Source organism: Brachyhypopomus gauderio, chromosome 12, assembly GCF_052324685.1.
Source record: "Brachyhypopomus gauderio isolate BG-103 chromosome 12, BGAUD_0.2, whole genome shotgun sequence".
Lineage (NCBI taxonomy): Eukaryota > Metazoa > Chordata > Actinopteri > Gymnotiformes > Hypopomidae > Brachyhypopomus > Brachyhypopomus gauderio.
The window spans coordinates 5,977,914-6,004,655 of NC_135222.1; the positions used below are offsets into that span (position 1 = coordinate 5,977,914).

General features: G+C 44.0%; 1 protein-coding gene across 2 annotated transcripts in view; it reads left to right on the top strand.

Annotated features, from left to right (window-relative positions):
- cntnap5l (contactin associated protein family member 5 like) overlaps positions 1–26,742 on the top strand; it is a 55,691-nt gene that overhangs the window by 20,786 nt on the left and 8,163 nt on the right. For both annotated transcript variants that reach the window (XR_013134520.1, XM_077024616.1), the window contains exons 4-16: positions 10,582–10,729; positions 11,904–12,107; positions 13,284–13,468; positions 17,037–17,180; positions 18,249–18,519; positions 19,475–19,624; positions 20,483–20,666; positions 20,923–21,029; positions 22,530–22,649; positions 24,308–24,508; positions 25,344–25,500; positions 25,804–25,931; positions 26,075–26,245. Coding sequence is in view for 1 of the 2 variants with exons in the window: in XM_077024616.1 (XP_076880731.1) it covers positions 10,582–10,729; positions 11,904–12,107; positions 13,284–13,468; positions 17,037–17,180; positions 18,249–18,519; positions 19,475–19,624; positions 20,483–20,666; positions 20,923–21,029; positions 22,530–22,649; positions 24,308–24,508; positions 25,344–25,500; positions 25,804–25,931; positions 26,075–26,245 (2,170 nt within the window). In the remaining variant the exon portion in view is untranslated. The remainder of the gene's footprint in view (positions 1–10,581; positions 10,730–11,903; positions 12,108–13,283; positions 13,469–17,036; positions 17,181–18,248; positions 18,520–19,474; positions 19,625–20,482; positions 20,667–20,922; positions 21,030–22,529; positions 22,650–24,307; positions 24,509–25,343; positions 25,501–25,803; positions 25,932–26,074; positions 26,246–26,742) is intronic.

Consider the following 26,742-nt stretch of genomic DNA (forward strand, 5'->3'; position numbering starts at 1 on the left):
AATAGGAGAATCATTGTAAAACAACAGAAAAATCTAAACTACTCAATACATTCAGGTCACAGACACAATATCTGACATTTGCAACAGATTGCTGAATTTCATATATATATATATATATATATATATATATATATATATATATATATATATATATATATTCATTTCTAAGCATGAGTATTACTGCTCACATGACTACCATTGTCCCCCCTGTCTGTATGTCCCAGAGTGGTTTGGCATCACTACATATAGACCATTTCTCTTTTCCATGTCACACTATACATTTATCTACTCTACATACTAATGCCGCAAAAAGTTTGAACAAAAAGAACCGAGTATAGTACTGAGCATATGTTTCACGTTTCTCTTTGGTTAGTTACTCTGTATTCTGACAGGCCTATATCTTGTGTGTTTGGTATATAATAATACTAATAATTATTATTTAAAGAAGCAATCCCACTGCTTCCTTTAAGGTTTGCTGGTTTGTGAGGTTCTGTCCTCACTACAAAGCAACTTTAACCTCTTGAGAAATCTGCAAGGAGACGTCCTGAATGAATATTCACAAGCGAGACCTGTTTCAGGGGGTTTAATCATGATTAGATTTCTAAGCATCCACCATCAACTCCAAAAGCTTTTGTGAAAGTGGAGCTGAAACCATGACTTGCTTGTTAATTAATGTGATGAACTGGTAGCTGATTTGCTTAATGGTTCCGGATTATTCACTAATTAGATTGTTAGTTGTTCCTCAGGGTGATTTAAGGTAATCTGAGTGAGATTAATATTTTAAGGTCCTGTGCTGAAGTACAACTGCGATGGCGAGTTACTAGTCTGACTGTGACAGCCTCAAAGAGTACAATGATCAGGGAGACTCGCTCCCTTCCAGGTGATCCTACGACATGACGCCTGTCTGCTCACTAGTTGTCAGACTCCTCTCCAGCTGAGACGCTTACCAACGATGGCATGAGGGACTGCTGCTCTGAGACCTGTTACGATGTTGCATGTCCTTGGCAAACGGCGCTTTTCCGGCACATTCCGAGGGGGTACCTTTCTCGCAGAGGTGTCAGTCTATGCCAGAAGAACGTCCCTGTACCAGCGCGCCAGCTGGCGAAGGAGTCGGACAGTCACGCATGGTCTGATGCCATCTGTTTCATGCTATGGTAGAGCCACCCTCTTCGACTAACGCAGCACACTGCCCACTGCCCATCAGCCTGGGGTGGCCGACAGATCCTCGCAAACAGTCATTAATCACATTAAACAAGTGAACCACAGACTCGTTTAGGTCCCGAAGGGCTAGGTCCTACCACGGGGATGACAAGAATGAGAAAGAACATTTAAGGACCTGCATCAAGTTCAAGACGCCGGTGTACACTGTGTGCTAGAAAACCACTGCACTTCACTTCATAACTTATAAAAGCTTCTCTCCACAATCAGCCCTACTTCCGTTTTGATAGATTTGTAAGCGTGAACGGTTTGCAGGGATTGAGCAGTCATTCAGACCAGTGACACAGCGTCTGCGGGCTGTCTGTGTTTTTCCATCTTTCCAAATGGTCCACAATGCAGTGAACGGCATAAGACGTGTAGCACTGACGCTGGATCAGTGGGGCAGGGGATTAGTCATGCACCACTCATCCTCCTGAAATGTTATTCTGCTTTTGCTGTTCCTTCACTGGTCTGGAATCAGGCCTATCTGGTGATGGAGACCCCACCCCCAGCGTCTTTCTGAGAGCTTTTTGTGAAGGCTGGGAGGGTTGAAGAAGCTTGGAGTTTTTAGGCCTGTTAGCTTAAAAGCCTTTCAATCATACAGCAGCATGAAGGCACTGAGGTGCTGCATTAAATTAAAGCCTGCAGCTCTCTCTCACACTCGTTCTCTCTCTCTCTCTCTCTCTCTCTCAGGTTCTCACTATCACATAGGGTCTCTCACTCACTCTCTTTATGTCCATCTCTCTCTCTCTCTCTATCTTTCTCTCTCTTTGTGTCTCTTTCCATCTGCATCCTTACTTGCACACAGGTATTATGTCTGCTACTGCTACTACTGCTTTGTGAGCATGTGTGTGTGTGTGTGTGTGTGGAGAAGAGATAGCCAATGTGGGAAATCCATAAACTAAACAAAGGCTTGCTGTGAGAATGTGAGTTACTAAAAGAACAGAGAACACCACAGTGTGTGTGTGTGTGTGTGTGTGTGTCTGTGTGTGTCTGTGTGTGTTTGTGTGTGTGTGGTTTGGCTGATTTAAACACATTGCTCAGTTCCATGCCACTTCTACAGTTTCAGTGTAATGAGACATGGCTTACAGGGAACAACATACAAAACGGCACACTTCAAGTTCTCTTCCTGCCCCCCCCCCCCCCCCCCCCTATCAGAAAAAAACAAATAATAATTACACCAAGCTTAGTGCCTCAGCTGTCAAAAAACTACATCCAAATCATGTTGAGATGCAGTAATGCTAATTCTGTAATAGCAGGAGTAACTAAAACATATTGCAGCTAAATTCAGATTAAACTAATAAGCTTGTTGCTGTGCAACTCAACCACCCCCACCCAATTCAGTTTAGTTCAATGGTGTTTTATTGGCATGACAAATATTCACACTTTATTTGAAGTGTTGCCAAAGGTTTGATGGAGAAATTAAAAATTGGTAAAAAAAAAAAAAAGGGTGAAATGGTTTAAAGCATGTAAGCAGAACACATGAAAATAAGTAGCATGTATAGAGTATTTTATTGTATTACATGATAAATAATAATTAATAATACAGCTGGGGCAGACTTGGTTGACGAAAAAAAGACAAGGGAGTTCCAGCTCTGGAGTTGAGTTGTGTAGGAGTTGAATTTTGTAGAGGAATTGAGTTTTGTAGGACTTGAGTTAAGTAGGAGTTGAGTTTTGTAGGACTTGAGTTAAGTAGGAGTTGAGTTTTGTAGGACTTGAGTTAAGTAGGAGTTGAGTTTTGTAGGACTTGAGTTAAGTAGGAGTTGAGTTTTGTAGGACTTGAGTTAAGTAGGAGTTGAGTTTTGTAGGACTTGAGTTAAGTAGGAGTTGAGTTTTGTAGGACTTGAGTGTGGTTTTCTTTCTGTGCTGCTGGAACGAGGGGTCTTATCAGACAAGCCCGAACCATCTGGGACACGCTGCTGTGTGGCCTGTAGAACTCCAGCTCAGGTAGGTGGAGGATCATATCAGCATATCAGCCTGCTGTCCCAAAACATTGCTCATGATGCGACCTGAAAAATCCAGAGGACAATCAAACAAATCCAAGCAAAGCAGTAGATCCCAGCCCCTTAAATCAAGAAAGTCCAGACTATAACCCTGAGCTACACCTTAAACCAGGAAAGTCCAGACTATAACCCTGATCTACACCTAAAACCAAGAAAGCCTTACACCAGTCTGGAGGCAACTGGGATAAGCATGCTAAATATTAGACTATAATTTAACATCAGTTTGCTATGCTTATTATTAGAATTTTTGTTTGTTTGTTTGTTTTTTTGTTATTTATTTAACCAGTCAAAAATTAAGGGCATTGATGCAGCAAATGAAAAATGGAATATGTGATATTTTTAGCAGAAAAATAGACAATGGATGCTAGAGATGTGAGATAATGCAGCCACCTTTGAAGGTGGATATGAGATCTGCAGAGGAAGCTTGTGCCCGTCCTTGGAGAACGCTGCACTGATTGTGTAATGTACCACCAGGAGTCCGCACAGTTATCGTTTAGTTTGCTTGTGACAAAAATTGATTCCAGCTGTTTCTGATTAGGTTTGGGCTTTTTGTGACCACTGTGAAATTGATTGTTTGAGGCCTCTGGCACCAGACTACTGGCCTGTGGTCCCTGATCCAGGATACATAATGCCCCTGCTTAATCCTGGACACATGGTCTCACACACACACACACACACAATCGATGCATTTAATTTCAGAACTTAATTTTTCAGCATTTCTCTGTGCCTCCCTGTGAAGAGCAGAGCGAGGAGAGTTTCAGGGACATAGTATCCACAGCACATGGTTAAGCAGACCACAGACTAAATCTGACACATTAAACACCCTTTCTTTCTTTCTTTCTTGTCTTTCTTTCTTTCTTTATGACGCTCTAATGCAGAATATTCTTTTTGTATACATTTATTTGAAGATGACTACTTAGACTTGCAGTCAAAACATGTGTCAAGACAGGCTGTGCAGTCAAGACAAGCTGTGTTTTCCTTCCAAAACAAGATTTAATCTGTTTTAAAATACATTCAAATGTTTTTCAGCATGTTTTTTTTAAAGGTTTAAAAACTGCATCTGAGCTTTTAAGATAAAATTCTAGTCTATGTGTGTGTTTGTTGATGGTGGTGTGGCAGAGTTTATTGATGGTGGTGTGTGAATGTTTGATGGTGGCATATGAGTATTTGATGTGGTGTGTGAGTATTTGATGGTGGTGTGTGTGTGTTTGATGGTGGTGTGTGACTGATGAGGGTGGTGGCTCACCTCTGACTTTATATAGTCAGCTCTGGCATTGTTGGGGAGTTTTTGTTATTGATGTCTGCAGGAGATCTGGTTGAACTGCAGGAGATCTGGTTGAACTGCAAGAGATCTTGTTGAACTGCAGGAGATCTGCTCAAACTGATGCAATTTTCTTTATCTCATTCCCTGTACTATGATCTATTTTCTCAACTCCAGTATCTCAGTGAAGGGAGGTCAGTCTAAAAGCTGCTGAAATGCAGTCATTAAGGTGGCGACATGCCACTGAGGCTGGAGGTACAGCAGGCCAGAGAGACATGCCGTCAGTGTGGTATTTGACATGTTGCCAGTGTGGTATTTTACATGTCGTCAGTATGGTGTTTGACATGTCTTCAGTGTGGTGTTTGACATGTCTTCAGTGTTGTGTTTGATACAGTGTGGTGTTTGATATGTTGTCAGTGTGGTATTTGAGATGTCGTCAGTGTGGTATCTGAGGTGACGTGCCTTGTATGTGTGAAGGCACCATGGTCACATAAGTGTTAAACGTAGATCTACTATTTCTGCCGATCTTCTTAATTCCTTCTTGAAGACACAGCGCAGACACAGTAGACACGGCGCCTTTTTATTAATAATGAATAATGAGTTGTGTAAATTGTCTCTCTAGTGGTGCCTAAAATATGTCAGTGTGAGAGTAGCACCTGTGTTCACAGAGCTGCAGTATTTACATAATGTTACCATGGTGGAGGTTCAGTACTAAAGGTGCGGAACAGACAGAAATAATAATACATTTGAAAGCCGACATGTAAAAATTGCATGAAATCACATCCCACTGCCGAGTCTCAGAGTTGAAGTAACTCTGATGGGCCTGTCTCAGTTTTCTCTCGCACTGGTCCTAGCCCTTCCTGTGGTCCGAGGAAATCGTTTGATACATGTGCCTGTCTCTCCCAGAGGTGCCTTTGTGTCACAGAAACACAAGAGAGCACACAAAAGAGACCAGACGTGCGGCCTGTATTGGCTCTTTCCTCCAGATAGCATCTTCTGGTTGAGTTGCAGCAGGCGACAGGTATCATCCGTGTCAAGGACACCGGTTCTCCAGTCCGGGTCAGCCTGGTCTGTTTTGTCTTCAGGCGACTGAAGTAACTGTGTGACAGTTTGAATGCTGTTGTGAGCAGTATAGCACGGTTGTGATGAAAAGCAGCCTGTCCCGCTAGCAGTGCTAACTCCAGACGCTACGTGGAAAAGGATCATGGTTGTTGTTGGCACAGGATTTCCATTAAGTACTTTGGTGCATCTTTTGCACAGACACCTCCCTCTTTATCCCACATAATAAGATTTTGGTGTTAGAGTCAGCACTCAGTCCAGATCGATGGCATTGACCAGCGGCACCTTCAAGCCCAGTCGCTAACGTGCCTGGACGCATTCATCACCCAGTGACAGATCCCATTACCACACTCTAAAAAGGTCAATCAAATCAAAAACATGTTCATGGATATTTTCTCCTGCCCTTTCAGAGAGGCGGATATTCTATGTGGCCCAATATAAAGTCTTCTCCTTTCTCATTACATATCATAATCCTCGTGTCTTTGTTTTCTCTGTGCTTGAAGCTGCCCTGAGTATTGATTGTAGTCGGCTAATTCTGATGCTATACTCAATGACTTAATCAGATCTTTCTGTTCCTGGAAGTTTTTCTAAAGTTTGTTTCCCAGTGGACTCAGCCGGGTAAGCCCAGATGGTGGTGATGCAGCAAGCAGCCTCATTTAGGTGGAGGTTATGGTGGTTTTTAGGTGGAGGTCATGGTGGATGTTTGGTGGATGTTTAGATGGATGTTATGGTGGTTGTTTAGGTGGATGTTTAAGTGGATGTTTTACATACATTACCAACATAAATGCTGGAAGTCTCAGTGTCTGTACTGACCTGTGATGGTTTGTTTTGTCTGTCCTATATTAAACACAGCACACAAAAGCGGCAGCACACAAAACACAACAAAGGGGCGGGAGGGCGGGGACAAGACAGGGACCCGTTCCCTGCCGTCCTGAGCTGAAACACAAAACACACACATAAGCTCCTCGTCACAGGACGCAGACAAGACAGGGACCCGTTCCCTGCCGTCCTGGAGCTGAAACATAAAACACATAAGTTAGCTCGCCTCCTGGGCGGGACCCTGGACTGACTGGGCCGTCAACAAGACGATAACCACGCCCCGGTCGGTCACAGGGCCCTCGCGCCCTAACCGGCCATTAGGCCGCTTAAGCCCCACCGCTGAGTGCGGACCGGGAGCACATGGCCCAACGAACGTCACAGGTGTGGATGTGTGCAGGCCGCCACACTGGGGTGCGGCCACGGCTTCTACCAACCACCTCCCGAACCTACCTCCTCGCTCGGAGCTGACCCCTGCCCTTTCGCTAGGGGTCACCCCAGACTCCTGGGGAGTGAACCCCTCCCCGGGGCCCCTCATCTCAAGGTGGACTCCTCCACCCAACCCAGGAACGCCAGAGACCAAGGCCCTGGCAATCCGCAACAGGGACACGCTGGTCACCCCGAGCTCGAAGGAGAGGGTCTCCTCCTGGAGACCCCACTAGGTCCGGGAGTACCGCAGTCCACCACCAGGAGCGACCTGCAACACATCACACACACACGCACACAGACAACACATAACAAAAAACGCGCACTGCTCTGACCATTGACCCCCCTTTTAGACAGGGGGGAAGGGACCCCTTCTTGGCATGAGGAGACACCCTGTACTTACACCCCAGGCATCCTCCGCCTACAAAGGGGTACAGGGGCTCCTCTTTGCTCAGGGGTCCCTCCCAACCGGTCAGGTCTCCTGAAGGAGCAGTGCCTTCTGAGCCACATGTCGTGGCTCAGGAACCCCATAGCTCCCCCCCAAAAACATATTTAGGGGGGGCCCCTCTGGGGAATAACAAAACAAAAAACACAGACACAACATACAACATACACGCACCCAGGATAATTACATAAAACAAAGCACGCTACACTCTAGGACAAAACGAACACGCAAAGACAGAACACAAACAAACGGACAGGACCCACCAATGCGCGCGCTCTGCGGAGCGTGACGCGCCTACTCCAGCTCTCTCTCTCTCACCGTTTTCCCCACGGGATCCGCAGATCTTGAGAGAGAGAGCTATACGCGAGCGGCTTGCGCGTCACGCCCACAGCGACGCGTCTCTCGGGCTCGCAGTCGCTCACCCCGTCACCACGGGATATCGGGTGAGCGAGGCAAAAGGCACCGAGAGACCCTCGCGTCTAACGCGGTCTAGCGTGCGGCACGCACCGGTGTACCCGACTACATACACACACGAACACCACCAGCGAAACACACACCACGGCACACTCACACACTCGCTCACGTCCGCGTCGTTATTAAAACAAAACACTACAACGTACATACACACACACACACACAGACGATAACGGACAACGGACGTGCGCAATGTGAGGCACCGGTAGTTTCGCTGGGCGAGAGCGGAGTCTACCGGTCCCCAGCTCTAGTCACCGCCGTGTGACTTACGGGTTTAAACACAAACATTTAAACACGGCGGGACGAGTGGGGACAGACTCAACACTCTCTCAGACAATACACGACAAACACACAGCACGTAGACAAACACTTACCACGAGACATGACCACGAACGAAGGAGAAAGCAAAGGAGACTGGCGGCTTCTGAAAGGTGGCTGGTTATTCTGTGACGGGCAGGGTGAGCAACTCAAAAAGGAAGCGATCACGCCAAGTCTCAGGGAAAGAGGATGGTTTAATAGAAAGTGTGCAAACCAAAAACCCGTGCATGGTTCCAGATTAAGGAAATAATAACCAGCAGTCAACTGGTACAAAGACAAGACATATATAGACGAACAAACAACCCTCAGGTGAGACGGATCACGGGTCCCGCCCACCTGAGGGACGAACATCACGTGACCAAAAACAGGACCGCTGCCGCTGTAACCGGGGGCGACTGGTAGGGGGCCCCCCCACAACGTGACAGTTACAATAATCTGCCCAACATATGCACATTGTGGCCTTTGACCATGCATCCAGTTTAACATTTTCAAATTTCAAAATATCAATCAAAACATCAACTGCTATCTGCAAAAGTCCCTACTAATAATAGTCAAACTTCAATCGCACACTTTTTCTTATTTATTGTTTTTACTTTTGAGCTAAAATTAATTATTCATTCTGTGTACATCAAGACTGTAGTACAGAAAGAGACTGGTGGACCTGGGAGTGATGATATGAAGCTGTCTATTGAGCTAAGCCAGCCCCACCTGCTGCCTCTGTTAAGAGAGCACAGGGCCCGCATAAACACCTTCATCCTTGAATAAGAAGGTTGAATTACTTGTAAATTAAGTTGACTTTTCTTTATCTGAGAATATGTGAGTAGCTGTTTAAATAGGACTTCATTATTCGTTTTCCCCTGCTTGGAAGTACAAAAGGGTATTGTTGAAATTTAAATAGGATTCTTATTAATTTATTTGTATTTTTGCTGCATTTTGTGAAGTAAGAGGTGCACTCATCTGGTGTATGTGCCAAGCCTGTGCTGCCCCAGGGGCCATACCTACCCTTTATGTACCCCCCCAACACCATACCTACCCCATATCTACCCCATACCTACCTCTTATCTACCCCCGATGTTATGCACTCTACAGGAAGTTAAAAACAAACAAAGAGTGCCCCTCAATGTGCCTTTGAGCAAACAAAACCCAAACAGTCACTGCAGTGGCAGAAAGTCATACCCAAGACCCACAAGAGTCCACGCAGATATCTGAACCAGACCACAGTACTGGCAGTGCCACCCTTCACCACCATGTCAGGATACAGGAGGACAGTGGGCATCTTTGCTTGCTCCACTGTGTCACTGAGGCTCATCCACGTGAGGTAGAAGATAATAGATAATCACTCCCTGTGGTGCCAAACATGAATGCGTTGTGGATTCAGATGAGCGAGTTACTCTGGCTGAAAGTTGCTCAGAAACTTTCTTTCCTGCACATATATGCATTACTATTTCTTCTCTGCCATGGGCTTTTTCTGTATATATGATTTGCAGCTCATTTGGCAGAGTAATTTTCCCATAAAAATGAATTAGCATCAAGTACAATGGGCCTTAAGACAGCTAGAACAGTGATTAAAATTAGTCCTCTTGTACTAACTGCTAATTAAGCAAAGAAACTCAGTCATGCTGTCTCATTAAGCTTTCATTATAAATACACATTTTCTACTCTTTTTATAACCCTGATGCTTTATCTCTAGTCTCATTTGTTCTCTCGCTCTCTCTCTCTCTCACATGGTGAACACATCTCCTCAAATCCATCTCCTCCACAAGTCTCTTTTTTCACTTCTACTTTGCTGTGCAGGAGCGATGAATTGATCTGAGGTATTTTGAGATGTGTTGCTTGTGTGATTTCGGTGTAGTGAACTCTGAATAACCTCCATACGCAGCACGCAAACGCTGCTTCATTCCTGCTCCGGTGCCCGTTCGTGTAGTCAGCGCACCTGGACGTCCGACTTTGCAGACGTCCCGTGTAACGGCTGCGTCTGCCTGCGCTGGGGCATCAGCTGCGAGACGCCGCATCTCCTGGTCTTGTGCGCTCCTCACGTTCTCCTCCCTCCTCTCCACCTCCTCCACCTCATCTGGGAGTCCTGCCAGATCTCTTCAACACAGCTTCCGCTTTCATTGCTGGTTTGGGATCTTCCGTCTTTCGTTTTTCGACACTTTTGTCCCCCCGTCCTTCCCCACGGTTGTGAATCTCCTGCCTCGTTAGCTTAACGATGTACCCCTGCCACTCACGCTGGCTGCGGTCTCCTCCCCTCACTGGGTACCATGGCAGCCAAGTTTGTATCTCCACCCTCTGCCTTGCTTCCAGCACGGCCTGGCAAGGAGATTTATAGCTCGGGACACTTTAATAAACCTGACAAAACAAAAACAGACCCACAGACAGGAATTAGCGCCAGGCGTGGAGAGCAAGTCAACTCTCTTCTGAAATGGTTCACTCTAATTGCATCAGCACTGTGATGCAAATATCAAGTGGAACAGTTCATATGATGAAATCTGCAAAATGGCTGATGCACACCCCACGTATGTGTGTGTGCGTGCATGCGTGTGTGTGTGTGTGTGTGTGTGTGTGTGTGTATGTGTGTGCAGACATTTCCAGGGAACACAGATGCGCACACCGTGGTGCACCATAAGCTCCTGCACTCCATCAGGACGAGGTTCCTGCGTGTCCTGCCCCTGGAGGGAAGCCCCAATGGAGGGATAGGACTCAGACTGGAGATCTATGGCTGCACTTACAGTACGAGTACACACACACACACACACACACACACACACACACACACACACACACACACACACACACACACCTTTGCAAGTACCCATACTTGTTCAAGCTTATTTGTATTCTTTGTTGCAATTTTGCATAGGTGTATTTGTGTGTGCACATGTATGCATGTGCTTGAGAGTGTGTGTGTGTGTGTGTGTGTGTGTTTGTGTGTGTGTGTGTGTGTGTGTGTGTGTGTGTGTGTGTGTGTGTGTGTGTGTGTGTGTGTGTGTGTGTGTGTGTGTGTGTGTGTGTGTGTGTGTGTGTGTGAAATGTGGAGCTGGAGGGCTATGTGCCTATGTGTGACTTATGGAGTTGGGGATACCTCTTGAGACCTTCTGAGACCTCCTGATACGTTCTGAGACCTCCTGAGACATTCTGAGACCTCCTGAGGGGCTTTTTAATGGCCTTCTCAGTTTCACTCGCTTCCCTCCACAGTTTATATAGTTTTGAAGAGTCTCTTGACCCAGATTCTAATCAGCCATGACAGTCAAAGAAGAAATGCTGACAAGATGAGTGTGTGTGTGTGTATGTGTGTGTGTGTGTGTGTGTGTGTGTGTGTGTGTGTGTGTGTGTACATAATTATATAGAGTTTATAGTTACTGTATATAGATTGTAAATAATTCTAATAAAAATATTAAAGCAAGCAACATGGATATATATTTTTAATAACTATATAAAGAAATAATGAACAGTACTGCCTTTATTACAGAGAACAAAAGAATCAACTGATTGATTCTTTAATTAAATTCTACAATAATCGAAAATGTACCTTTAATTTTAATGACAGGGTAGCCTATCAGAGGTTTATGTACCAAGAGAGCGGGAGAGGGAGAGAGAGAGAGAGAGAGAGAGAGAGAGAGAGAGATGGGTGTTCCCCTCTCTAAAGATCCACAGTACACTGTGCTATACTTCTCTCTCTAAGTAGTGTGAACATGATGTTACAGTATGCTTTGTATTGTTTCCTGTTCCTGTTCTGTCTGACTACAATCCATGACCTTGTGAGACGCAGTAGCGGTAGAAGCACACTGTCTCTACCTGACTGACATGATTACTATTACACCTTTGTTAGGTCTGAGGTGGGGTTTGGAGGCGGGGTTGGGGGCGGGGTTTCAACTGTGGTTCATCCCAGCTCTCACCCCCTCAGAGTCAGACGTGGCGGACTTCGATGGCCGCAGTGCCCTGCTCTACCGATTCAACCAGAAGTCCACGAGCACGGTGAAGAACGTGATCACACTGCGCTTCCGCAGCAGACAGGCGGAGGGCGTGCTGGTGCACGGAGAAGGCCAGAGGGGTGATTACATCACCCTGGAGCTCCAGAGGGGCAGGCTTGCCCTGCACCTCAACCTGGGTGAGGAAGGAGGTGGGGTTGGGGGAGTGGGGTGAGGGACAAACTGACACAGTGATAAGGAGGGGGAGGGTTAGCAAAATAGAGATGGAAGGTCAGAATAAGAGGGAACCGGATTACTGCAGAGGAAATGAAACTGGAGAAGAGCGCCATGCTGAGTGAGTGAAGGAGTGGGATTAAGGAGGAGCGGGATTAAGGAGGAGCGGGATTAAGGAGGAGTGAACTAGTGATGAGGATGGTGCCAAAATAATAGTCTGAGGATGTCTGAGTAATGGTCCTGAACTAGGTCAAGTGGTCATGCCTCTGTATTTACAAACAGCCCCTAGTCAGACACCAACAGCTCTCTCCCTCAGTCCAATCCACACCAAAGTAGCTTCACCACATTTGGATACCGTAATGCCTACGCATTTAAACCCATTTGTCATGCATTAGTCTGTTAGTTGGTCAAACACACACAAACAGGTAGACAGCACACACTTAATCATACATGCCATGTATATAAACCACTATGTATATAAACTGCAAGAAATTGCAAGATGCTAGTACAGGTGCTGTATTGTTGGGATATCTTCTGGGGCACTATTCCCTCCTTCTTCAAGATCAGTGCACCTGCTAGAGTGTTTGTCCTGTCTTTGACAATACCAGGACACCTCAAACTCCACCTGTCGCCACATGGGCTGTGGGTCACTTTTTCTGCGCTTGGTCAGGATTTTTATCTATCAGAGAAGCAGCAGTGAAATATTGTGCCTATTTGTTAGTAAATTCATTAGTTGTGCTGTGTTCTACCAACACTCCAGACATGATGTGTTTATTTCATTATTTGAAGAAATATAGTTAGACTAATAGAAGTGGTATGAGCGTCAAGAATGTCTAATGATGGGAGATCTGTAAGGTTTAAGGAGCTCTAAGGCACTTCAGGGATCAATTGTAAATTTTTTTGTAGCAGGTGTAGCTCTAAATTCCAGTGTATTTATTTACATTTATCCATTATGTTAATCCTCAGTTTTTTAGAACAGCAGTGATAATTGTTTATTGTACAGTGTGTCGTGCAAGATTTTAATTGATGGGGAATAGTGTTTCATATTCTCTATCTCTCTCTCTCTGTGTGTGTGTGTGTGTGTGTGTGTGTGTGTGTGTGTGTGTGTGTGTGTGTGTGTGTGTGTGTGCGCGCACGCACAGATGATGCTAAACCACAATCCAGAGGCACACACACCTCAGTCATGTCTGGCAGTCTCCTTGATGACCACCTCTGGCATTCTGTCCACATAGAGCGTTTCAACAAGCAGGTTAACTTCACAGTGGACAGAGACACCCAGCACTTTCATACCCAAGGCAAGGAGGACTCTCTGGAGGTGGACTACGAGGTGAAGCCCACATCTAATCTCCTAGAATCCTTTTTATAAACTCCATTAAGTATCATTAGCTAAAACTATAGATTAACCTTCATTCCAGTATTTTGCATGATTAAATCAAATGTACTGAATCTTCCACAGGCCAGTTCCATACTAAAACATCTGTAGGATTAGGTGGATTCATTTACATTTACATTTTAGCATTTGGCAAATTCACTTAATCCCTGTGCATTATGGCCTGATCTAGAGCCTTCAGGGTTATGGCCTGAAGTGGAGCATTCACTGTATTTTTGGGGGGAGGGGGAGGGGGGTTAATCCCTGATATCCCTTGATCCCTTATATCCTTATATATAAGATTATATATATATATATATATATATATATATATATATATATATATATATATATATATATATATATATATATATATATATATATATATATATATCCTTATATCCTTATATATAAGATTATATATATATATATATATATCCTTATATCCTTATATATAAGATTTTATATATATATATATATATATATATATATATATATATATATATATATATATCCTTATATCCTTATATATAAGATTATATATATATATATATATATATATATATATATATATATATATATATATATATATATATCCTTATATCCTTATATATAAGATTATATATATATATATATATATATATATATATATATATATCCTTATATCCTTGTCCTTATATCCTCACCAGGATTTTGCTCAGGCTTCCTGGATTGTGTTGATTCCACTAATTTTACCTGGATTGCTAATTAGAAAATCTAGCAAGCTTGAGCAAAATCCTGGTGAGGACTTTTAATCGCGGCACCTGGAATTGGCAGCACTAATATATATATAGATTTATGGAATTTTGGTCCTGCGATACAGCGTCCTCTGCAGCACACTGGCAGACAAGTGCATTCTGCTTAGGTGCACAGTAACTTTCACTACCAAATATCTTGTTTAATAAGGTTCAGTGTTGTTTTTAATAAAGGCCACTTAATGAAGAGACTTAATCATTTTGATTACCATTTTCAATTTTCTCACAACAATATTTTATTGACTGAAGTCATGACCTTTGACCTTCCTGTGCTCTGCGCTGGGTAACACCTCGCCCAGTGGTGTCATGATTTCTGCTTCCTGTTCTTTATTCTACTGCTCTCATGGCCTTCGCTAGTAATTATTTCTGACAACAAAGCACGCACTTGCAGTTTTCTTAAGCCTCACTAGCAAAATGATTTATGGTTTCAATTTCAAATGGAAAATAACCATTTATTATAGATAGAAGAGTCTACAAATACTTAAAATGTTATGAGCGTTATTCTTTTGAAGCCATGGCCAGCTTTAACTAGGAACACCAAGTAATGAATGAACCCGTAAACCCGTGAACCAGTGCTTGCGGGCGTTGGGGTGTGATCAAACAGGGCGTCCCCAGCAGACAGCATGCCACCATTAGAGGACTACAGGGCTGGACTCAAAATGCAGTCCACTCTAAAATCAATGCCAGTAAACACAACACTAAGGAAATTTGTTTCCACTTGCAATTTCCAAACCAGGCTAACAACACTCTATCACATATTGATTCCATTAAATCTACAACCTACGAGAAGTAAAAACACATGCCAAATGAGCCTGAAAGCCTATTTATAGAGGACACATACTTTTCTTCTTTTTCGTCAAATTGTTTGTGAAATATGTGGTAGGCAAGGGATCCGGGTCCCATGAGGGTCTGTGGGCTTTTGTGTTTTGTTCTTTCTAATGTACTATTGTTCTAGATGAAAGAGTACTAATATGATATTGGATTATGATTATGGAGGTTTTGATATCCATTTTTGTAAATATTTCCTCGGATTGTTTTTAAAATTGAGTAATCAGAGAAGGTACCACACAAGAATTACCAATCAGAAATCATATTCATTTACGGTTGGGTTAAATAGTTTTGGTTCAGGGCCAGAAGGAAAGACTCTGTGATTCTTGAGAGCAATGTGGCACTGAGCAGAGCAGCTAGCAGCTAGTCACTAGGACAATGAGGACCACCAGCATTAATGCTCAGTCCAGATAAGCTGTCAGTCATTAATACATGAGAACATTTAACACTGTGGGTTAGGAATAAGCGTTCATGGTATTAGGTGCATTGCAGCCGATCAAACGTGCTGCCTTAAACTTCAAAGTTACAATTCAACCTCGTCCATGAATGACCTGGTTTTGGCCAGAGAGCAGACGTTGGCTGCATGCTATTAACATGTGTTTATATTGTAAATATACGTGTAAATACCTCTGGGACTGGAATGCTAGAGATGTAGGGTGTATACTCTGATGAAAAACCTTTCAGCTGGTTTATTTACTGGTATGGTCACTACTCTTAAAGGGAAGGGAAAGGTTAGCTTTATGTGATCCCTAATGTCTTAGCATATGTAAGGAGCATCTTAACATATGTATAATGGAGTACCAACATATATGAATAAAATTGAATTATATGCATTCTTACACAAACAATCCAGGCATAATCTGACCCCTTATTTAGAAGAGGGCGTACATGACAAAACTGCAAAGAACGAGACTATTTTACATTGCTCAGAAAACCACAGAAAAGGCCTGGTAGCCCATAGGTTCAGCTATAGAGGAGGGGAACTGTAAGCTTACTGTTAGCTCACTGTTAGTTCACTATCAGCTCACTGTTAGCTAGGCTGCCACCGTAATTCTGTTATAGCTTTACAACTATCTGTAATGTCTGGAATGACGAGAATGAGCCTGAATGCAGGTACAAGGGTTGGGTGAAACAAACCAGAAGAAATGAAAAGATCTCAAACAGGACTAAAAGAATGTGGAAACAAAACAAGTTTAACCAGTGAGAATGAAATAGTCAGGACATAGAGCATTTAGAAGAGACAAGGGCCACATGACAAACAAACAAAACGCAAGCCAAATTACTGCAGCCAATACAGAGGTAGAAATACATAAAGCACTAACTGGAGACAACATCAGGGAGGGGTAACAAAGCTGACACAGGTAGTAGGTGTGACTAAGGAGGCGGAGCCTGCAATCAAAAAAGAATGGTAACCTTGACGCCAGAGAATGAGAAATCACGACTCAATCCGGCAACAAAAAAATAACAAAACTATGAATAGGATATTCTTGTTTAATTAATATTTAACATATTTATTTGTTTAATTATTGGTATAAAATATTGGATATTAAGTGTTGATGAATTAAATAATCTTGGTACTTGGACTAAGCCTGGAAAATCCTACTGTCTGATCAATGTCTGATCAAGACAGCCGCACTCGTCACAGGAGAAACAGGGCGACTTGTGTGAGTGCAGGTGCCACAGCAGGCAGCAAGCAGGGAGATGCAGTAGAGACGTAGTGCAGTGGGCTGCTCCCTATGACCCAGACTCAGAAATGTCTCAGCCCTTATGACCTATAGAACACAGAGCCCCCTTCTCTCTCTGAGCAACAACTCGGTGATCTCTGGTATTTGCGTGTGTGTGTGTGTGTGTGTGTGTGTGTGTGTGTGTGTGTGTGTGTGTGTGTGTGTGTGTGTTCACTCAAGCTCAGTTTCGGGGGCATCCCTCTTCCTGGCAAACCCGGGACCTTTCTGCGGGAGAATTTCCACGGCTGCTTGGAGAACCTCTACTACAATGGAGTCAATGTCATCGACATGGCCAAGAGACGCAAGCCACAGATCTACATGGTGGTGCGTTCATAATGCTGCTGTGGTTAGCAGATTACTGATTGTTAGCAGATTACATGTTTTGAAAGACCATTTTTGGTTTTATGTATTTTAACCCATCCCTGCACCTTTTTGTAAATATGTAAGTAAAAAAAAAACCTTGACCACATGATCCACTGTGTACTGCACACATGTGATCCATTGTGTATTGCAGAGTTCCTCTTAATTGCTGGAATAGTTTTTTCCTGTCACCAGTGTGTCAGGATCAAGAAGACACTGCTCATGCAACTGTTGAAAAACCTTTTCTGGGTCTAATTAACACAACTAGGCAGTGAAACACATGGTCTCTCTCTCCCTTTCTCTCTCTCTCTCACTCTCTCTTTCTCTCTCTGAGGAGGATTGTAATCTTGTCTGCATACATTTACAGCTCCATCACTTATTACTGCTTTGGGAGCCAAGAGTAAAGAACTTCACTGTCTTCACATATTCACTGTCTTTATTTTCACTGTTTTTTTTCCAACTCAGGAAACGGATTCCAAGCCTATTTTTATTGTTAGAGAATGAATGCCATGTAAGCCAAATGCTTGACCATTTGAAGAGGTCTCATTACTGTAAAAGCTGTGATCCTTCCTGCTGTCCACCCAGGAAAAATATCAACACACAGACAATCCCAAAGATTATTTAGCACTTCTTACTAAATTACAGTTAGGGATGTAATTAGCAGTGATATGAATAATTTAGCACCTCACACACATGCACCAATGCAGGAAGCCTTGGTTCTCAGCTGAAGCTCCGATGACTGTGACTAACACTTCACTTTGATGCAGAGTTTTAAACTTTTCTTCACCACTTTCTCTGCTCCTGTCCCCTTCTCTCAATCCATGTTACTGTTTCTAATTTGCTACTGCGTTCGTCCCACTCCTTTCCATCCATGGCTGCTTCTCTTCCTCTGGTCTGTCCCCGCCTACACACGCACACATTTACTCCTGCTTTCCTGGTCTCATTTTCATTCATTATTTATCTCCTATATCCCCTCCTTTCTTCCCCCCCCCTCCCTGCACCCCCACTGCCTCCACCCTTCTCGTCGTTCAGGGCAACGTGACGTTCTCATGTTCCGAGTCGCAGCCAGTTGCCGTGACATTCTCAAGCCCCACCGACAGCTTCATGGCTCTGCCCGCTGACGTAGGAGGGGCGGGAATCACTGTCCGTCTTCATCTCCGGACGTGGAACCGAGACGGGCAGCTCCTCCTCGCCCCGCTGACCGCCCCCCCTGACCCCACCTTCCTCCTCCTGCAGCTCAATGGAGGGCTGCTCCATCTCTCCTTACGAGGACCCGCACAGCGGACCGCTCAGACAACAGCCGGTGAGAGGTCCATTCAGACCCCCAGACCTCAGACCCACTTTTAGCTAATTGTACCAGTTGTTATTGGTCATTTTTACTTTCATCTCTTCTGGAGCACCTTTCAAAATATCCAGTAAATGTCTCCATGCTTGAGATCTGATGCCACTGAAAAACTAACTGTTCATATTTTTGGAGCCAAAAGCGAGACAGGAATACAGTACTTCAAAATGTAAAAGGTGTTGAAGAGCAGCTGGTGGTAATGAAAGAGCTTTCATGTGAATCAGAGAAAAATACAAACAACATACAGCCAAACCATCTCTCTCCTCTTCAGACACTTCCTTCCCTTTTCCTGAGGTTTGCTTCCTCTCATTATTGCTAATTAGGGGAGATCAGCTCCCTAAATTAAGTGAACGTCAAACCTCAGAGTCTCCGCTCCAGTGCCTTGACAACAGGCAAAAGGATCTAAATGTAAACAAGACAGATGCAAAGAAACATGCTAATGAAATGTGGATGTAAAAATATCACGTACACGTTTCGGTGATTTGGCCATCCAACTGAAATTGTGCCCTAGAGCAGGAATCTTCAACCCAGCACTAGGGCACCAGAGTTACAGCCCCCACAGGCCACCAGGCCCTGACATGCAGACAATAAAGTTCAATTTAAATTAAATTGAATAGTTTAGTGGTAATAAAAGGGCATTTTTACAATTGAGTTTAAAGTGATTCCAAAGATAGATCCATGAAACACAATATATTTGATTCTCTCCATCTCCCTCCAGCTGGATATTTAACGTTATGAGACTTGGTTTTCTGCAAACTACAAGGTTTGCTCTGCAAACTGGTGCAAATGATGTTAATCAATATAAACTAAATGGAACAGGCCGAGCGGAATGAACCTGGATCACCCGTTGAACCTGACGAGAGCGAGCAGCTAAGTACCCCACGCAGTCTTGTGAGCATGTCTCTCTATGTGCCAGGTCAAAGTTTATGTGATGGACAGTGGCACTCAGTGGAGGTGGAGGTCAAAGGTCAGCAGGTCCATCTCACTGTCGACTATCAGAATCCAGTTGTCATGGAGATCGCTCATCTCACCAACAGCCTACAGAGAACAACCGTCTTCTTGGGAGGTACACCACTAAAATATAAAATGAATGTATTGTATATGTGAGTGAATGTATATGTATGTGGAGTATATATATATACATATATATATAAATGAAGTGATAGATGCTTGCACAGCTGTTCTCCAGGACACCCATGAGCACTGTTCCACAACTTTGTACCCCAACACCCTTCGCATTTACTACTGCCATTGCTCGCCGCACTTATATATCACCGCTGAGTTCTCATGCACACAAACGCAAGTACTGGGGCCAATTTAAGTAATTCAGTCCTGACTAACAGCTCCTTCTTTGACAAATTGGCCTGACCTATTGGTTGCTGGCAACAAAAGCGCTTATTCCTCGCTCCTCGAGAAACGTGGTGATTCGCTGCATGACAGAGCACGTGCCCCTCTCCGTCTCACCACACGTGAACCCTTCAGTAAGCTACTTTCTTCGTGAAACTGGACGAAGAGGCAGAGACCAAATTTCCACTTATAATTTGCATGTTACTTATCAGTGATAATGGTGAGGCACCATAAATTCGTCCTCCTTGCTGCTGGGTCCGGTGCTTCTGATTTTTCTCATTTTCTTTAAAAGTTCTCGAAGAAATGTCCAAAATCACTGGCTCTCATTAGGATATGCAGTTATTACTATGAATAACTTAATATAAAAAGCTATTTTCAGTAATCGGTCCAACCTCTAGCAATTACACTAAAACCTCTAAATCCCACAGTGTTCGGCCTCTGCTGTGCTCTACGTAGCTTTGCTCATTTGAAGTAAGCTCCCTTGTCTGTGAGTGTTATTTTCTCACGGCGGAATTACATTGGCATTACGTGTCTTTCTCCATAAAAGACTTATAATGTAGATATCCTGCTTTTCAAGGCTGCCCAGCAGCAGGGGCGAAGGCAGACGTGGAGGGGCTGTGTGAGAAAACACGGCAGGGATATCAGGGATGCTTACGCTTCGTTGTCATCAACAACCAAGCCGTGGACCTCGCCCGCATTCAGCAGGACAAGCCCACAGCCTTCAGCCAGCTCAGCTTTGACGTCTGCGGCATTCGTGACAGGTCACTCGTGTTTTTGCACACGTGTGCCTCACTCTCACATTTTGCGCCCATTTGAAACATTTACAATACATAAATACAGATTTAGGGGTCTCTAAACACAGAGTGAGGAAATCTGATATTTATTTAAGCTGTTAATTTTTTGCTAAATTCTGCTAAAATAAACATATATTATTAAATATAAAGCATTTATTTTGTTTTCTGGATTCCACAACTTCAATGTTCAAGCATAATTAATGCTAGACATGTTGGCCTTCAGGTGTGTGCCCAGTTTCTGTGAGCACGGTGGGGTGTGCTACCAGTCCTGGGACCATTTCCACTGTAACTGTTCTGGAACCGGTTACACAGGAGCGACCTGCCATAACTGTGAGTTTCACATACGGCTGAAATGCTGTTAATGGCTGCACTCAACACCCCATAACACAGCTGTTTACAGGAAGGTGTTTACAGGAAGAAAAAAACCTAGGGCCACTTGCAAGTCATCACAGTGACATAGAGATGTTCTTCCTATCGGTGTTTATTCATTGATTCGCTGTCATGTTTGACAAGCTAAGCCATATTCCCGGCGTGTGAGGGATGGAGTCCTTTATGGTGGTCATGATGACATGTTCCATGAGCTGATGAAATTTTCACGTCAGGCACACTTCAACATGAAGCTCTCTAAAGCTGACGAGCAAAACGGACGACTAAAAAAAGGACGACTAAACTGAACACAATACTAACATTACATTATTAGCTACATACAGCAATTCAGAAATAATTCAGAAATAATTAACTTATTTATTATTATTGTTATTGTCATTTTTATATCTTGATTGTGTAAGGTGACTGAGTGTCAGAAAGGCGCCATTAAATAAAATGTATTATTATTATTTTTTTTTTTACTTTATTTGCTACTCCTTGGCCTGTCTTACACATACTTTACAGAGCTAAATTTTTGTACACTCCATGCATGTTAAAGTGTTGTTCTAGCAGTCCAAAGGCCTGATTAGGACAAATGACTGGAAGTGCTGTGTGAGTCAAAGATAATGAACAAAGCATCGAGTCTGAGTAGAAACCGTCACCAGCATGTTAGAGTGCATTATGTAATTTCAATGCCAATCATATGAGAAATTACTCACCGTATCTGCAAATATAACAGTTGCAATTCTGTGTGTTTTTGGCACTGTAAAAGGTTATACCAGCTGTAATTCACAGTCACACATCCTAATTACCAAAATATTCATTTTGCTCGTTTTATTAATGCTCAAGCTCATCATTTGTCCATGTTCGGGTGGCCCCTGGAGGAAAGATATGAGCTGTGGTCCATCTGTTAGACTCATTACCTAAAACGACTACAAAAAAAGCAGCTTTGGGAACCTTAGAGAGCGGAATTGACGGAGGCAGCAAATGTGGGCAGTAAATGAGCCCCTCTCCCTACACAGAGGTCTGTTGTCTTGTGAGGAATCAATTCACATAAGTTGCTGTTAGCACTGCTCACTACATGGCTTGTTTGAAATATTTTATTTGATCTGACTTGTGATTGTGGCTTGTACATATCAGCAAATTAAAGAGCTGTTCACTAGTTCACCAGCTGGTGCCTACGTGTGTCTATAACCTAGGTGAACTTAAATGCTTTATGACCAGTCTCGTGTAAAAGGACAGGAAATGTTTAAGGTTTTGTTAAACAACATTACACGTTCAGGTGTAATGGGGAAAACACTGCAGTTGAGAACCTTACTTGGACAGTTGTCACCTACGGGGTAAGACTTCTGAAACCCGGCAGCAGAATAGACCAAAATGATCCAATTTTCCAACCCATTATTGTGGTAACATGGAATTGTGGTTATTAGCTTTTTTCTTTCTGACATTCTCGGCCTTTCGCAGCGATATACGAGCGATCGTGTGAAGCCTACAGGAAAACAGGAAGTCCTTCAGGGATGCTCACCATCGACCCAGATGGTAGTGGTCCCTTGGAGAATACACAAGTGGTCTGTAACGTAGCAGGTAGGCCATGCAACGAGCAACTTCTAAATCACATATTTAGCCATGTTCTTTTTTTGTTCTTGACTGTGTACTATGTGTACCACTGTGGACTACATGCATCATTAGACTGCTAAACTAACAGATCAGTTTGAACTCAGGAGCTGGGGGCTGGAATGCGTGGACAGCTGTATCCCCAACAGGTTTGGAGGAAAATGCCTTGAGAAATCACAGATCTCATTAGCTCAGTTCAGCATGTCTTCAAATCCCTGTCCACTTCAGCATGCACCACTAACATTCCTGAATCAGCAAATCAGCCTTTTAATTGAAAAGCTGTGGATGATAAAAAATGGAGGAATCTATAAGTGTGAACAGTAAACAGTTTATCTTATTCTTATATAGAAAGAAATCAGTTCGGTTTTTGCTTTTATTGCTACTAGAATATGAAACAAGTGATAGGGAGCCTTTGGATGGTAGTAATAAATAGATCCTGCATTTGGGTTGCTGCCATGTGCTTATGCCCTAGCTGTGTACTAACAGCATCCACAAATATCTGAGGTTTGATCACTCCCCATAATACTGGTAGGCTGGACTCCAGTTCAGATAAATCTGCGGTCTAAAAGCCTCCCGTTCTCCTTTGTGCAGATGTGCAGGTGCACCCTGTGCTATGGGGACTGACTCGGTCCTCATCCTCCTCTTTTGAGGCTCATTAGAAACTTCACCTCACTTGATTTTACCTTTTGACATGCCTCTCAAGCCCCGTAGCGGATAGCAGACTGATTTGTCCATGGGATGAGCGTGTAATACAGTGTGTCGTCTCACAGGGGGAGAGAGGTTCATTATGTCAGCAGCAGGGGAGCGTGTGGGTGGGAAGACGTGGAAGGCTCACAGAGCATGTCAGCCAACAGAGACCAGTAGCTTGGCCTCACCGGACCGATGGCTCCATAATGCTTATTTTCACTGGAGAGCAGCTCTCCCTACAGGGCTACAGGAGCTCATAGCAGAGAGTTACACAAAGGCGGTCATAAGATGCTGGTAGCAGGCTCGGCCTCATCCTCAGATTACGCTAGGTGTGCAGATTAGGCTAGGCTAGCTGTGGTGGTTAGGCTAGGTGTGCTGGTTAGGATAGGTGTGCTGGTTTTGCTTTGATAACTTTGTTTCGGCAACCAATACTAGCCAGTTTAGCAGATAGCCTCGCTATGTTGCATATGCTGAACAGCCAATATAAACAGACATTTCCCCTTAGCAGTTGCCGATAAGAGCTGGCAGGAAGATTGGTTCAGACTGACCCCAATTACAGGAGCTGTTAGCCATGCTAATTCTTCAAGGCTCAGCAAACAGGCACTTTTATCCCTCACACTTGGGGGACTTTAATTTGCATTGAGAGAGGGAGTAAGCGTGGACTGGCTAACTCTCTTCATTTCACAGCCCCTGAATGAATGACCTTCTGTTCCCCACTTAATATTCATCAGGTATTTGCATCTCGCTCCATCACGTTGCTAATCTTCTTTCCTCATTCATACGCACATATGTGCAATCGACGGCTGGGGTGAAGGGCTCTGGGAAGTGAACTAGAGACTGCTAAAGCAGTTCGAGGTCGCCACCAGTTCTTCCTGCTTCTCACATGTCCATGTGTTGACGGGGCTTTCTTTGTTTGTCTGTTTATTGATTTCTCTTCACAGAAGGCAAAATTTGGACAGTTGTAGGCCATGACCACTTAGAGCCTGTTAGTGTTCGAGGGTCAACCCCGAGAAGCCCCTACGTCCTCATCTTCAATTACTCCATCTCACCCTACCACCTCCGATCCCTGGTTTCCTCCTCTCATTACTGCCAACAGGAAGTGACTTATCGCTGCAGGAAGTCTCGTCTCTTTGACACCTGGGGTGAATTGTGGTTTTTTCTTCTTCTTTATTTTTTATTTTTTTGCTTTAATAATGAAACCAAATACCACATACATATGTGATGTCATTTATATAATCTCAGGACCTATAAAACTAATTTGTTTTAATGGAAATATTTAAATGGAAGAATATAGCCTATCGATTGAATATTTGGTACGTTCACCGAACATGGCGTTGTAGACAGCAGCACCGTGTGATTCATGTGTGCAGGTTCCATAAGATGCCCTTCCTATGGCCTCAGGCGAGGGATCAACCTCTTGATCACTTTGTACACTAACAATTCTTGAACTGGGCCAAAACCGACAACTTTGTGTGCCAGACAGCAGATTTCAGTTTCCATTTAGCTGGAGACATGGCTTATAGCTGCGTCTCTGCACTGCAGAGATAGGAGATGCCCACAGTTGTATTGTAATGGTCATTAGGCAGAAGGTAACCTCAAGACCTCCATTATGGATGTGTACAGACAAAGCACCAGCTGTGTCTGCCCATGACCAATCATCATTAGCCCTGTGTCCATGACCAATCAGCATTAGCTCACAGATAAACTCAGCATAATTTAAAGCTGAAGAGAAATTATGATTTGCTACAGTCTTACCGAGGCCATCTTGAGTCTAGGTATGAAGTCTTAGTGCAGCAAACACGGAGACGTGAACAGAGACCATGTATTTCTGTTTGCCAGAGATGTGATCACACCTGGTGAAATATCAAACATACACAAAATCAAGCTTTAGGATGGCAGCTCTGAAATCCTGATAAAAACACTGATAAAGTGGGATGACTAGATGGATATGTACTGGGGTTTTTTTTTCACGCTCAGATGGAACGCCCCTGTCCTGGTGGCTGGACCGTGATGGTGTGAAGAGGACGTACTGGGGGGGGATCCTGCCTGGAGTTCAGCAGTGTTCCTGCAGCCTGGAAGGAAACTGCAGGGACATGAACTACTTCTGCAACTGTGACGCCGACCAAGACGCATGGTAACCCTCGGAGACACCTCCGGTCCCAACGCTTGTTGACAGTCACATTAACAGGAAGGTTCTAGAAGTCTTTTGTCAGCTCGTGTTGAAGCGGGACTAATCCACCTTGACAAAGCGGCTCACGGTGGGGGCGCCTGACAGGACAGCGTGTCATCGCGCGGCAGCCAGAGACGCACGCTGTTTAGCATTCACACATGCAATTCTTCCCCTCAGAGAGTTATTAAATGATGAAAACAGGATTCCAGAAATGTCTTCCTCTCCCTCATTGCTTTGCGTTCTCACCCTCACCCACTCTCTCGGCAGGGCGAATGATACCGGCCTGTTGTCTTACAAAGACCATTTACCTCTCAGTGAGATTGCCATCGGAGACACAAACAGAACTGGCTCACATGCGCTCTTCCAGATTGGACCGCTGCGTTGCTATGGCGACAGTGGGTGTTCTGTTTACTAATTTGGGGAAAGAGGAGTAGTTCATAAGCGAACTCATCTTCACGTTTGTGCTTGGTTTTTAGGGGAGGGGTTTGAGGGAGGGGCGTATACATCTGACCAATCCTGACTTTCTGCCCCACCCCAGGGTTTTTTTGGAACGCCGCCTCCTTTTACTTGGAATCGTCGTACCTGCATTTCCCCACGTTGCAGGCGGAGCTGAGCATGGACATCTCCTTCTTCTTCAAGACAGGAGCTCCATCAGGACTCTTCCTGGAGAACAGAGGGCTGGGAGACTTCATCAGGCTGGAGCTGAGCTGTGAGTGGAACATGGTGGAGCAGGCTGTGGCCTATAGGAGAGCAGAATGCCCTTTATTAGCCTGTAAGCCTCCACTGGTTTTATGTGGAGAGAGATTTAATTGTTATAGGGTGTATGAACACTACACATTTCATTATAGTGTATAAGTGTGACACTTTGGTGAATTACATTACATACATATACGTAAAACGTGCATGGATATGTGGAAAATTCATTAGGAGGTTAAAATCATGGCATGATTAACAAAAGTCTCTCCTAGTCTGTCATTTGTTAAAACCTGCAAGGCATCACAAAGGCATATTGTGAAGCTGTTGAAAGATTTTCCTGCTTTGCTGCCATTAGATCTTTAGTTTGCTGTCACACTCATCACACACCTCACACCCACCAAACTCATCACATGCACCATACTCATCACACCCATCACACCCACCACACTCACCACACTCATCACACTCACTCACCACACCCATCACACTCAACCACACTTACCCACCACT